At 48.2% G+C, this 13,226-nt stretch overlaps 1 protein-coding gene across 1 annotated transcript in view; it reads right to left on the bottom strand.

Moving 5' to 3' along the window:
* The window catches only part of FLT1 (fms related receptor tyrosine kinase 1), a 197,828-nt gene continuing 184,602 nt past the window's right edge, over positions 1–13,226 (bottom strand). Inside the window, exons 26-30 of the mRNA XM_043477541.1 lie at positions 13,043–13,148; positions 12,410–12,552; positions 8,011–8,095; positions 4,791–4,879; positions 1–830 (exon numbers count right to left, since the gene is read on the bottom strand). Coding sequence (XP_043333476.1) covers positions 629–830; positions 4,791–4,879; positions 8,011–8,095; positions 12,410–12,552; positions 13,043–13,148 — 625 coding nt within the window. The 3' untranslated portion in view covers positions 1–628. The remainder of the gene's footprint in view (positions 831–4,790; positions 4,880–8,010; positions 8,096–12,409; positions 12,553–13,042; positions 13,149–13,226) is intronic.

The raw sequence follows: 13,226 nt of genomic DNA, 5'->3' as shown, positions 1-13,226 counted from the left end.
TTGATGGTTCCAAAAATTATGTTTGGCTTTTTTTTTTTTTTAACCTCCCATCACCCCTCCGTCCTGTCTGCTCCCTGGATGGATTCTCCAAGGTGGACCAGGTGGCATTGTCCTCTACCCACTCCCTCCCCACGAGGTGCAGCTCCAGTCCCCCTCCCCGCCTCTGCCCTGTGTCCTCTCCCCATCCCCCCTCCCCCCCACACACAGAGCCTGCTGGAGACCCCAGAACCATGCCTTTGACAGCACAGGCCTTGCTGGCCCGCAGAGTCCGAGCTGCAGTGACAGGTGACAGCGTGTGTCCTGAGCCACCTGGAGCCCGGAGGCCTTGGGATCTCCAGGGTCAGGGGGAGAGGCAAGTCCAGGGCGGGGTCAGGATTTCTCCTCCCCGCTGAGTCCTGCGAGGGTCAGCAGTGGCGCTCTTTGTCACTATTCCTCTATCTGGGGTTACATTCTTGTTAGTCAAAAAAGACAAAAGCACTATTAAAAAAAAAATCACAAAAAAAGCAGCTGGCTCCTGTGGAAAGGAAAAGGTGTCAATTTCTATATGCATAATACTGGCAAAAGCTAGTTTTCTGGGGGGTATAAATACACATGTGGTTCTAGAAAGATGGCTGTGCAGAATCGGGCTTTAGACTGGTGGGGTGGAGTACAGGACCACAGAGTTGTAGTCGGGGGGAGGCGAGCAGCAGGAAATCTTCCTCTCCAGCTCCGAGTGGTCATAGGTGAACCTGCGGTGGCCTGCGCTCAGGTGCCCACAGCTGGCGTGGCAGAACGTGGGTCTGCTGAGGTCAGAAAGGCCCGACTCCTTACTCTTACTGATTACTCTCAAGCTAAAGACAGAAAAGAAAGAAAAAAAAATCAATTGTACAAAATGGATTTCTTGGAAACACTTAAGTCCACTCTTCAGTGGGCCGTTGGTTCAAGCCCAGTGGCTTCCGTGGTCGGTAAAGAATCTGCCTACAACGTGGGAGGCCCGAGTTCGATCCCTGAGACTCATGAAGACCCCTTGGAGAAGGAAATATCAACCCACTCCAGTATTCTTGCCTGGAAAATCCCATGGACACAGGAGCCTGGTGGGCTACGGTCCATGAGGTCGCAAAGAGTTGGCGTCAACTGGCGGACTAACACTTGTTCAAAACCATCCGAGACTGAATGTTTGTTGAGTCCCACCTCAAACTAGGCTGGGGTGTCTGGAGCTGCCCACGACCTCTCCTCCACCAGCTGGGGGTCAGTCCGCTGGCCGGGGGCAGAGGGTGGGGTTAGTTAAAACAAATCCAGAATTCCTGGTGGAAAACAGCTCCCAGGCTTGGGTCCAGCGCTCCCCTCCGCGGGTCAGTTAGCACCTGGGATTGGCCAAAAGATGCTAAACCTGTGAACAGCATCTTCTAAGGAGAGAGCTGTGATTAAAATAGAGGATCCTGAGAGGAGGCGCCGCCTGCATCACCCAGGTGGGTCCTGAATGCAATCCCACGTGTCCGGGCGGGGGCATCACAGCGCCCGCAGAGGAGGGCCGGGGCGTCAGGGCTGGAGGAGGCGCTGGCCTGGATGTGCTAGGGGGGAGGGGTCCTCGTGTCGGGGCGCAGCCCTGCCGACACCTCGTTCTGGGACGTCCGGCCTCCGGAACTGCAAGAGGATCCATTTCTCCCGTTCTGAGCCACGACTTCGTGCAAGGTTGTTGCAGCCATCTGGAGCGACACTAGGACGTGCTACAGAAACTTAGTAAGTTTCTCCCTCTCAAGTTTGTGCTCCAGAGGAGAGAAGAGTTCAGTTCCATTCAGTTCCGGGCAGTGTGTCGCTCGCGGGTCAGGGCGAAAAGACTGGCTTCTGGGTTGGATCCGTGTGGGGCGGGAGCCAGTCTGGTCCTCCGTGTTTGAGGTTCAGCAGCGCAGGGGGGAGTGAGAACCCCACCGCCGCTGGCTGTTTGGCTCGGGATTGGCGCACCCGGCCTTTGAGCCATGCTCTGTATGCTGGTCTCGGAGTGGAGGAGGCAATGGATGGCTTTCATTTTTTCCCCACAAAGGTCTGGAAGTGTTTCAAGGCAGGAAACAAGAACACGTGGGCCCCGCTTCCCCCCCGCCCCTGCGCCGTCACTCCGTGTCCCGTGACCTGCCCAGGACTGGGCTCGGGGTCCCTGGGTGCCCACGGAGAGGACACAGGTGCGCGGGTGTTCGCCAGGGAGCATTCCCAGCCCTCCAGTCCCCTGTGGTTGATGAGCTGGGGTCCCACTGCCCAGAGGTGTCTGCGGACACCCTTTGGTTTACATCCGGGTCTGCAAACTAGCCTGTGAGGTGGCCACCTGTTTGGTTTGTTTTTTTTTTAAAACAATAGTTTTATTGACATGTTTACATATTGTACAATTCACCTATTTAAAGTGTAGAAGTCAATGGTTTTTATTATATTCACAGATGGCTATTCTGAGCATTTCATATAAAAGGAATCATATACAACTCGCTCCTCTCACTTAATTCAAGGTTCATCTATGTTGTAGCTGCCTATCAGTACCTTGTACTTTTGATTGACAAATATTCTCTTGTACGGATATATGCATTTTATTTATCCATTCACCAACTGATAGACACTAGAGTTTCTACTTTTGGTTCCTATGAACAGTGCTGCTATGAATATTTGCATATACGTTTCTGTGGGGTATATATATACCTACAGAGTTGCATTGCTGGCTCACAGAGGAACTCTAACCTTCTGAGGAACTACTTAGACTGTTTTCTAAAGTGGCTGCAGTATTTCATGTTTCCACCATCAAGCATCCAGCGTTCTAATTTCTCCATGTCTTCCCTAACACTGACTCTGGTTAGTGAGGACCAGAGTTCTAGAATGATGTCCCTGGTTCAAACCATCCTGGTGGGGGGCGGGGGGAGGGGGTCGGTGAAGAGGTGTCTCATGTGATTTGCATTGCCCTGATGACTAATAAGGTGAAGCTTATTTTCGTGTGTTCCCTGGCCGAGGCCACCAGCTCTTGTGAGTATGGTTGACTGGACACAGCTGCATTTTATTGCTCATCTGTCAGCTGCTTTTATAAGTGGCAGAGGTGAGTGGTTGTCACTGGCCCCTTACGAATGGGTCTGCATTCAGGAAAAAAAACCATCTAAGTGAAGTTTCGTACAATAGAAACTTCTCAGCAGTCAGAATTTAGACTGTAAAAAAACACATGCAGAACATACTTTTCTGAAAACGCTTAACTCTGAACACAGCACCAAACTACACAAATGCAGAATGAAAACAGCATTTCAACTCCACCAAAAGTATTGATCATGAAAGATGTAAAAAGTCACGTGACTTCACTAGGCATGGTTCCCTTTTTAAACAGGTCCACTCCCAAAGTACTCTTGTTCTCCTAGCTCTTCAACTGTATGGAAAACACGGGGTGCCTGAGAGTTTGAGGAAAACAGAAGGGAGCACTCCACCTGTGTTGTGGAGGAACTGAAGCCTTTGTTCACTTTTTAAATCTTATTTTCAGGTCCTTTGCTTACTGAAGGAGGCCCAACTTCTCCCAAGTGTTTTGGGAACTCTGTTTAAATAAATGCAAATGAAAAGACAGGGGTTGGGGGGGTGAGTGGGGGAAGTCTGCAGATCCCTGATTGAGATAAAAGAGGGGCAGAACGGTTCTGTGGGGGTGGGGGGCGCGGGGAGAGACAAGAGCAGATGTTTGAACGGGGAAGGGAAGGCAGATCTGGTGGGCCTTGCCCTGTCCAACGATATCCTTGGGCAGAGAGGAGTGGGCCCGTGCAGAGTCCAGCGAGAGCCCTCGTAGTTCTGACAGTGTTGTCACTGGCTGCTGGGTAGAAGCAGGAGAGGGGGATCTAATAGGAAACGAGCCTTCATTTGGAAGAGCTGGGGTCTCAGGATGACACGTCTTAGGACTAGATGACTGTCCTGGGGCCCTTCTTGTGCCCTCATTGTGGTTCCCCGGGGGGTATTGGGTGTACGTTCTCTCCCCGCCCCCTCGGACAGGTCTCTGGTCCGGACTGTACACTGTTCACGGTTGAGGACGTCCGGCTCCTTTCAGCTGAAAGACTGTGCTTCAAGTGCTTGGACTGCCTTCTTTGCTGGAATGTTCTGTCTTCTCTCAAATCCCACTCTTCCTTTCCAGAGCATGGTGCTCAGGTGTCCGCTTGTTTCTGTTTTCTTTTTTTTTTTTTTAATGATTTTTTAAAAAATTTATTTATTTTTAATGGAAGGATAATTGCTTTATAGGATTGTGTTGGTTTCTACCAAACATCAACAGGAATCAGCCATAGGTTGACTCATGTCCCCTCCCACTTGAACATCCCTCCCACCTCCCTCCCCATCCCACCTCTCTGGCTTGTCACAGAGCCCCGGTGTGAGTTCCCTGAGTCATATAGCAAATTCCCATTGGCTATCTATTTTATATATGGTAATGTATGTTTCCAAGAAGGAAATGGCAACCCACTCCAGTGTTCTTGCTAGGAGAATCCCAGGGACTGAGGAGCCTGCAGGGCTGCCGTCTATGGGGTCGCACAGAGTCCGACACGACTTTAAGTGACTTAGCAGCAGCAGTGTATGTTTCCTCGTTACTCTCTCCATACCTCCCACTCTCTCCTTCCTCCCCCGCCCCAGCCGTGTCCATATGTCTGCTTTTATGCCCTCTTTCCTGTCCTTCCAGGGAAAAGAGCTTTCTGCACGGCCTGGACACTGTAGTTTAGGAGGGCAGGTAGCCCTCAAGTATGGCCGTGAAACCCTCCTCCCGGGCATCGTCCCTCTTGCCCCTCCAGAAAGTGAGCAAACCCCTCACCCCCAGCTTCCTTACTCACTTCAGGGAGGCCTTGGGTTTGCTCTCTGCCCAGGTGAAGCGCTTCAGCAAGGGGGAGGCCAGCAGGGTGCCACTATCCAGCTGGTAGTCCTGCAGGGAAGAAAGGAGAGTTAGAGTTCCTGCTTGAGCCAGAGGGGCTCCTGACGTTGGGATGCACGTCTGAGGTCACTCCAGCATCTGGCCTCTCTGCCTGTGAGGACACAGCACTCTCTCCATACTGGCCAGTTTGCTGCTGCTGCTAAGTCGCTTCAGTTGTGTCTGACTCTGTGCAACCCCATAGACGGCAGCCCACCAGTCTCCTCCATCCCTGGGATTCTCCAGGCAAGAACACCGGAGTAGGTTGCCATTTCCTTCTCCAATGCATGAAAGTGAAAAGTGAAAGTGAAGTCACTCAGTTATGTCTGACTCTTGGAAACCCCATGGACTGCAGCCTACCAGGCTCCTCCGTCCATGGGATTTTCCAGGCAAGAGTACTGGAGTGGGGTGCCATTGCCTTCTCTGACTGGCCCGTCTAAACCTTGTCAATTACAAGAGGCCCCTATGTCGAGTGACTCAGAGACCCTTCTTCCTGCAGGTGAAGAAAGCAAATATAATCAAAATGGAAAATTGCAGGTAACAGGTGAGCATTTTTCGTAGTCAAGTTTTATGCTATTTTATGCAAACTGTTGCATAAATATGTTAAAGCTAATTGGGCAGATGACTTGGCAGTGATATTATGTAAAGATTCCCTGGTGGCTCAGGTGATAAAGAATCTGCCTGCAATGCAGGAGACCCAGGTTTGATCCCTGGGTCCGGAAGATCCCCTGGAAAACTGAATGCAACCCACTCCAGGATTCTTGACTGGAGCATCCCCATGGACAGAGGAGCCTGGCGGGCTACAGTTCACTGGGGTCACAAAGACAGACACAACTGAGCGAGAAATAATAAAAACACAGTTTAATTTTCTTTCCTGAAGAGTCTATGGAGTTTTGAGACCCTCCTGAGTTACCGTGCTATTGAATGGTTTGCCTTGGAGATGAACAGAGATCATTCTGTCATTTTTGAGATTGCATCCAAGTACTGCATTTTGGACTCTTGTTGACTATGATGGCTACTCCATTTCTTCTAAGGGATTCTTGCCCACAGTAGTAGATATAATGGTCATCTGAGTTAAATTCACCTATTCCTGTCCACTTTAGTTTGCTGATTCCTAAAATGTTGTTCACTCTTGCCATCTCCTGTTTGATCACTTCCAATTTGACTTGATTCATGGACCTACCATTCCAGGTTCCTATACAATATTGCTCTTTACAGCATCAGACCTTGCTTCCAATACCAGTCACATCGACAACTGGGTGGTGTTTTTGCTTTGGCTCCATCTCTTTATTCTTTCTGGAGTTATTTCTCCATTGATCTCCAGTAGCATACTAGGCACCTACTGACCTGGGGAGTTCATCTTTCAGTCCTATCCTTTTGCCTTTTCATACTGTTCATGGGGTTCTCAAGGCAGGAATACTGAAGTGGTTTGCCATTTCCTTCTCCAGTGGACCACATTTTGTCAGAAATAAAAAGACGCTTACTTCTTGGAAGAAAAGTTATGACCAACCTAGACAGGATATTAAAAAGCAGAGACATTACTTTGCCAACAAAGGTCTGTCTAGTCAAGGCTATGGTTTTTCCAGTGGTCATGTATGGATGTGAGCGTTGGACTATAAAGAAAGTTGAGTGCCGAAGAATTGATACTTTTGAACTGTGGTGTTGGAGAAGACTCTTGAGAGTCCCTTGGACTGCAAGGAGATCCAACCAGTCCATCCTAAAGGAAATTTAGTCCTGAATGTTCATCAGAAGGACTGATGTTTGAAGCTGAAACTCCAATACTTTGGCCACCTGATGCAAAGAACTGACTCATTTGAAAAGACCCTGATGCTGGGAAAGATTGAAGGCAGGAGGAGAAGGGGACGACAGAGGATGAGATGGTTGGATGGCATCACTGACTCAATGGACACGAGTTTGAGTAAACTCTGGGAGTTGGTGATGGACAGGGAGGCCTGGTGTGCTGTAGAGTCGGACATGACTGAGCGACTGAACTGAACTGAGTTACAGTTTCCAGCAATTCCGTTTCCTCATTGGGTCATGTTTAGCACTGAGTTTTACACAGGGTCCTCCTTATACTGTCAAAGTGGCATTTCCAGTGAGTGGACCCCACATGTAGTTCCTGCCACCCTTTGGGTCTCCTACGTGGCTCTGTGTGTGTGTCCTTGACTATCAGTAAGGAACCTAAGCAAGGATGCTGCCCTAGGGCGCAGTGCATCAGGGTCGGGAGAGCTAAGGGTCAAAGCAATCTTGCATGTTTTGTTCAGTGCCATTTCCTTGGACTTAAAACCAGCATTCTAAGCAGCAAAGCAACATTTCCAGCACTTTGCCTTTGTTCAGTTCAGATCAGTCGCTCAGATGTATCCGACTCTTTGCAACCCCATGTAGTCACATCTTATTTGTAATGTTTTTTTTTTTTTAATGTTCACATCATCTTTTTCCTCTCTGTCTGGTGTGTTTGAAGGGTTTGGGCATTTTCCAGTGGTGACCACAGCATTTGAGGTCACCACCTTCTCACCACAGTAGGCTTTCCAGGCCTTTTTTGGGTCATGGCTCTGTGGGCGTGGGTGGTCCTGGGATCCAGTGGCTGTGTCCCTGGAGACCACACTCTGGTCCAGCTCTCGGTCTCCTCTCCTTAATCTCTCAGCCCCTTGTCCAGATCTTTAAAGGGACAGGTGAGTTGAGGCCTCTTGTTAGCCAGGGCTGTGTGGATCCCTTCTCTCTGTGCGGCAGGGTGGGTGTGTGGCTGCTCAGCTCTGGAAACTTCGTGGGAAGGAGCAGGAGGTCTTGGAGATTCTTTCAGGATCTCAGTGGAGGCCCTGCCCCTTGCACAGCTTTGAGTTCCTCTGATGCTCTGAGAGCAGGCTTCCATCCCTGATAGCCAAGATGCTTAGAAACACCCAAGGATGTTTCCTAAGGGACTGAGTTATGCCCAGCCAAAGACTTGGGCCCTGGGGTGAGTTCTGGGTCATCTTCAGACTACAGAACTACTTTCAGATTAGCTCTGTATGTCTTGTTGTCATTCCCCTGGAATTTCAGCTACCACTGATGACCGGCCCCTGGTGACCTAGAGCAACCGGACAGTTGGGGTTTGTCTTTGCATGGGGGGCTGCCCGGGGTGTGCCAAGTAAGTTAATTCTGTTACTTACATCAAGCAGGGAGGTGCCATTAGGTGAGAATTCTTCAAAGGTTTTGAGTTTTTCCAGGCTGATGAAATTGAAAGCATTGACATATCTAAAGAAGCAGAAAGAATAATCAGGTTAGTAATTAAACTTTAAAGCTTTTGCACAATGAGGGGAAACTATAAGAAAGGTGAAAAGATAGCCTTCAGAATGGGAGAAAATAATAGCAAATGAAGCAACTGACAAAGAATTAATCTCAAAAATATACAAGCAACTCCTGTAGCTCAATTCCAAAAAAATAAACGACCCAATCAAAAAATGGGCCAAAGAACTAAACAGACATTTCTTCAAAGAAGACATACAGATGGCTAACAAACACATGAAAAGATGCTCAACATCACTCATTATCAGAGAAATGCAAATCAAAACCTCAATGAGTTACCATCTCACACCGGTCAGAATGGCTGCTATCCAAAAGTCTACAAGCAATAAATGCTGGAGAGGTTGTGGAGAAAACGGAACCCTCTTACACTGTTGGTGGGAAGGCAAACTAGTACAGCCACTATGGAGAACAGTGTGGAGATTACTTAAAAAACTGGAAATAGAACTGCCATGTGACCCAGCAATCCCACTGCTGGGCATACACACCAAGGAAACCAGAACTGAAAGAGACACATGTACCCCAATGTTCATTGCAGCACTGTTTACAATAGCTAGGACATGGAAGCAACCTAGATGTCCATCAGCAGACGAAGAGATAAGAAAGCTGTGGTACATATACACAGTGGAATATTACTCAGCCATTAAAAAGAATTCATTTGAATCAGTTCTAATGAGATGGATGAAATTGGAGCCTATTATACAGAGTAAAGTAAGCCAGAAAGAAAAACACCAATACAGTATACTAACACATATATATGGAATTTAGAAAGATGGTAACGATAACCCTATATGCAAGACAGCAAAAGAGACACAGATGTATAGAACAGTCTTTTGAACTCTGTGGGAGAAGGTGAGGGTGGGATGATTTGAGAGGATAGCATTGAAACATGTATCTTATCATATGTGAAACAGATCACCAGTCCAGTTTCGATGCATGAAACAGGGTGCTCAGGGCTGGTGTATTGGGATGGCCCAGAGGGATGGGATGGGGAAGGAGGTGGGAGGGGGGTTCAGGATGGGGAACACATGCATACCCATAGCTGATTCATGTCGATGTATAGCAAAACCACTACAATATTGTAAAGTCATTAGCCTCCAATTAAAATAAATTTAAAAAATAAATATAAATTTAAAAATGCTGATTAAAAAAATAGAATAATCAGGTCAGGATAACGCCTTCAGTTTTTATTAGTCAGGAGATCACAGGCACCCATCCCAGCTAAGATGAATGCCGGAGGAGTGACCTCACACCTTTTGAAGCTGCAGGTCCCTGGCTGTGTCCCCCAGGAATCCCGGCAGTGGTTGCTAATCACTCACATGGCCCACACTGCAGAGTTGTGAGCAAAACCTTGCACGGACCCTTGAGGGACTCAGCAGTGGCCAGGCCTCTGGTCCCTCAGGGACCCAGATGATGTCAGGCTGAGAAGAGCCCTGAGTTGTGGTCCGGTCTGAATGTGACGGAGGGAGGAGACGATGCCCAGAGAGGTGATGTGGCTTCATCACGTGTGTAGCTGCTGCTTCTGAAAGGCCGTGACCTGTCAGGGCAGCACGGCCGATTCAGTGGTGTATATCCGAGCACCGGGGCTAGTCTGGGGTATCCAGCCCTGCGATTACAGATTGGGAGGAAGGGGCAGTAACTGGATGACGTCCCTGTGACTGCCTGCTGACCTCGGTGGTCCCCTGTACACACACTCACCTGAGACCCTGTCACCACCGACAGGGCCCATCTCTGAGGCAAGCGCCCTGTCTGGCGAAGGCTAAGCAACAGGCTGGAAGGGTCCATGTCACTTTGATACTTCCCTCCCCCATGTCTGACCTGATCTGCCTCCGCTAATTTATTTAATCCACACTTACTCGTCTCCTCTTTAAAACAATAGATGACTCATCTGGGCTAGTCTGTGAAGTATGAATCGGTCGCTGACCTGTGACCCAACCCCACAAATCTGCGCTGGCCACTGGATTTCCTCCAGGCCTGTCCCAGATCATCAGTCCTCCCAGTTCTTCCCTGGTCACCTGCCAAGCGTGGCTGAACTGAGGTTGGTGGTCTAGGAGGATACCTCTGTCCATCCATCCAAAGTCGCTTCAGTCGTGTCTGACTCTGCGACCCTATGAACTGTAGCTCACTAGGCTCCTCTGTCCATGGGGTTCTCCAGGCAAGAATACTGGAGTGAGTTGCCATTTCCTCCTCCAGGGGATCTTCCTGAACCAGGGATCGAACCCAGGTTTCTTGAGTCTCCTGCGCAGGCAGGCGAGTTCTTTACCACTAGCGCCACCTGGGAAACCCACTACAGATAAAATTGCTAGGAGGCCCACAGAATAGCCTGAAAGTCCTAATACCGGTTCTGATTGACTGCAGAGGGACAGAGTGTCAGATCACCTGGGCTAGAAACTCTGTTCTGCCACTTTCCAACTGCATGGTTGTGGCAAGCTGTCCTCTGGAGAGCCTTAATGTCTCCATCTGTGTCACAGGAATAGTACCTCCTCCTTAGGACTGTCTTGAGGCGGTAATGTATGCAAAGAACCCAGTGCCGTACCAGACCACAAAGCATGTGTCTCGCTATACAGTAAGTCCCCTGCATGTGAAGTTGTGAATTTTCAAATATATGAATGTGTGTTCGCATGTCCAATCTCATAAGTTAGTTTACCTGTCTAGCGTACATTGTTGTGTGCGTACCCCCTCTACAAGTGGCTTCAAACATTACTAAACATTACTGTTCAGCAGAGCACAGTAGGACAGTATCTTTATATCAAGCCCAGGATGTCCGGAAGCAAGAGGGCAGAAAGAATTGAATTCAGAAAGGAATCAGAACCTGCCATCGGCGTGAAATTGCAGCTGGCCCCCCATCTCCTACTGCTGATGACCCTTCAGCTCTACCATCTCCCACCTCTTCTCCCTCCTCCAGCCAGTAACGCTTCTTGCCTGTTCACTTGATGCCAGCCCCTGTGTGCCAGCTGCTGTACCACACTAGGTACTGTACTATAAGATTCAAAAATGTTTTCCTTTCTGTGTTTGTATCATTTGTGGGAAAAGTATTATAAACCTGTTACAGCCGAGCATTACTGTAATAGGCTTCTAGTAATACAGTATGACTATTAAGTACAGTACTATGCGGCCAATTGTGTTAGTTGGGTACCTAGGCTAACTTTGTTGCACTTACTAATAACTTGGACGCTCTTGGAATGGAACTCGTCTGTATGTAGGGGACTTACTGTAGTGAGTGGAACATACGTGTCACTGCTGGGACCAAGGTGCTGACCTTGTCCAGCGTGGCTACTCGGTGTATGTGTCTTCCCTCACCCCTTCTCCAGTTTCCTTTGCACCAACTTTGGTATGCATCTTGTATGGAGAAGGAAATAGTAACCCACTCCAGTATTCTCGCCTGGAGAATCCCATGGACAGAGGAGCCTAGTGGGCTACAGTCCATGGGGTAAAAAGAGTCAGACATGACTGAAGCGACTTAGCATGCACATACATCTTGTAAGGGGTGTCAGGTAAGAAAACAAATCCAGTTTGTTTTCATTGTATTGAAGGGATCATGAAAAAAGTCAAGGTCATTGAGGAGGAAAAGATGGAGTTCTTCTGGAGTAAGATAGACTACAGAAGAAAATGCAACATGTTCTTGATTGGATGATGTTTTTAGAAAAGGTGCACAAGACACTTGGGGACAATAATGGGAACTTGAAAACTTAATAAGATGAAGAGATTATCAGTTTCTTTCTGATAATTTTGGTGTGCTGGTACAGGAGAATACCCCTTACAAGATGTATGTGCGTGCTAAGTCGCTTCAGTCATGTCCGACTCTTGTTGGCCCCGTGGACTATAGCCCACCAGGCTCCTCTGTCCATGGGATTCTCCAGGCCAGAATACTGGAGTGGGTTACCATTTCCTTCTCCATACAAGATGTATACCAAAGTGTTTAGAGGCAAAGCATTACAGTGGTGTATGTCCTCCTTCAAATGGTTCAGCAAAAAGGAACACACACGCACACACACACACACACACACATATAATATAGGCTCCTCTGTCCATGGGATTTTTCAGGCAAGAATACTGGTGTAAGTTGCCATTTCCTTTCAATGAAGGGACTGAACCTGTGACTCCTTGTCTCCTGCATTGGCAGGTGGATTCTTTACCCACGGAGCCATCGGCGAAGCCCACAGACAAAGTAAGGCAACATGTTATGGTTGAGTTTAGGAGGTGGACTTTTTTTTTTTTAAAGTTTGAAAATCTTACCAAATGAAGTTGGAGAAGGAAAGATCTTACCTGACATTATCAGAACTCCCCGAATTAAACTTTGGAGCAGAAATATCTTCCTGGAAGAAGTCCTCGGAGAAGGCAGGCGTCGAGTATGTAAACGCACTGTTTCCTGTCAGGATGGCGTTTAGTGGAATGTAGTCTTTACCATCCTGAAACAGCAAAGGTGGGGCTCTGGTTACACACATTCTACTTAAGCCTATTTCTGTACTGCTCTGTCTCAGCTCAACTATGGCATTTCCTTAATCTTGGTTGTGTTTTGGGATGATAATTCTGCATATATGCACTTTTTTGTTTGTTTGTTTTTTTACTGGTGATCTCAGCTATTGTTGCTGCTGTTTAGTCACTAAGTTGTGTCTGACTCTTTGGCAACCCCATGGTGTAGCCTACCAGTCTCCTCTGTCCATGGGATTCTCTAGGAAAGAATACTGGAGTGGGTTGCTATTCCCTCCTCCAGGGGATTGTCCAGACTCAGGGGTAGAATCCATGTCTCCTGCATTGGCAGGTAGATTCTTGACCACTGAACCACCAGGGAAGCCTGATCTCAGCTGTTAATAGCCACTAAATAACGAGAGACAAGTAAGACACCCCCTTGACTAACATCAAGGGCGTCTGGCCTTCTGATAGTCTAGATAAACTTACCTGTTGTACATTGGCTTGAAGCAGGTCACCTAGTTTTTCCACAAGCTCCACAAATCTTGGCCTTTCTTTTGGGTCTTTGTGCCAGCAGTCCAACATGATCTGGTAGCTGTTGGGTGAGAGGACAATAGAGACAGCTGGAGGCGGTAGTGGGTACATGGGTTACCATGCATGTCAGCAGAGGAGT

Source organism: Cervus canadensis, chromosome 9 (assembly GCF_019320065.1).
Source record: "Cervus canadensis isolate Bull #8, Minnesota chromosome 9, ASM1932006v1, whole genome shotgun sequence".
NCBI classification, from domain to species: domain Eukaryota; kingdom Metazoa; phylum Chordata; class Mammalia; order Artiodactyla; family Cervidae; genus Cervus; species Cervus canadensis.
This window is presented reverse-complemented; position numbering and strand designations above follow the sequence as displayed.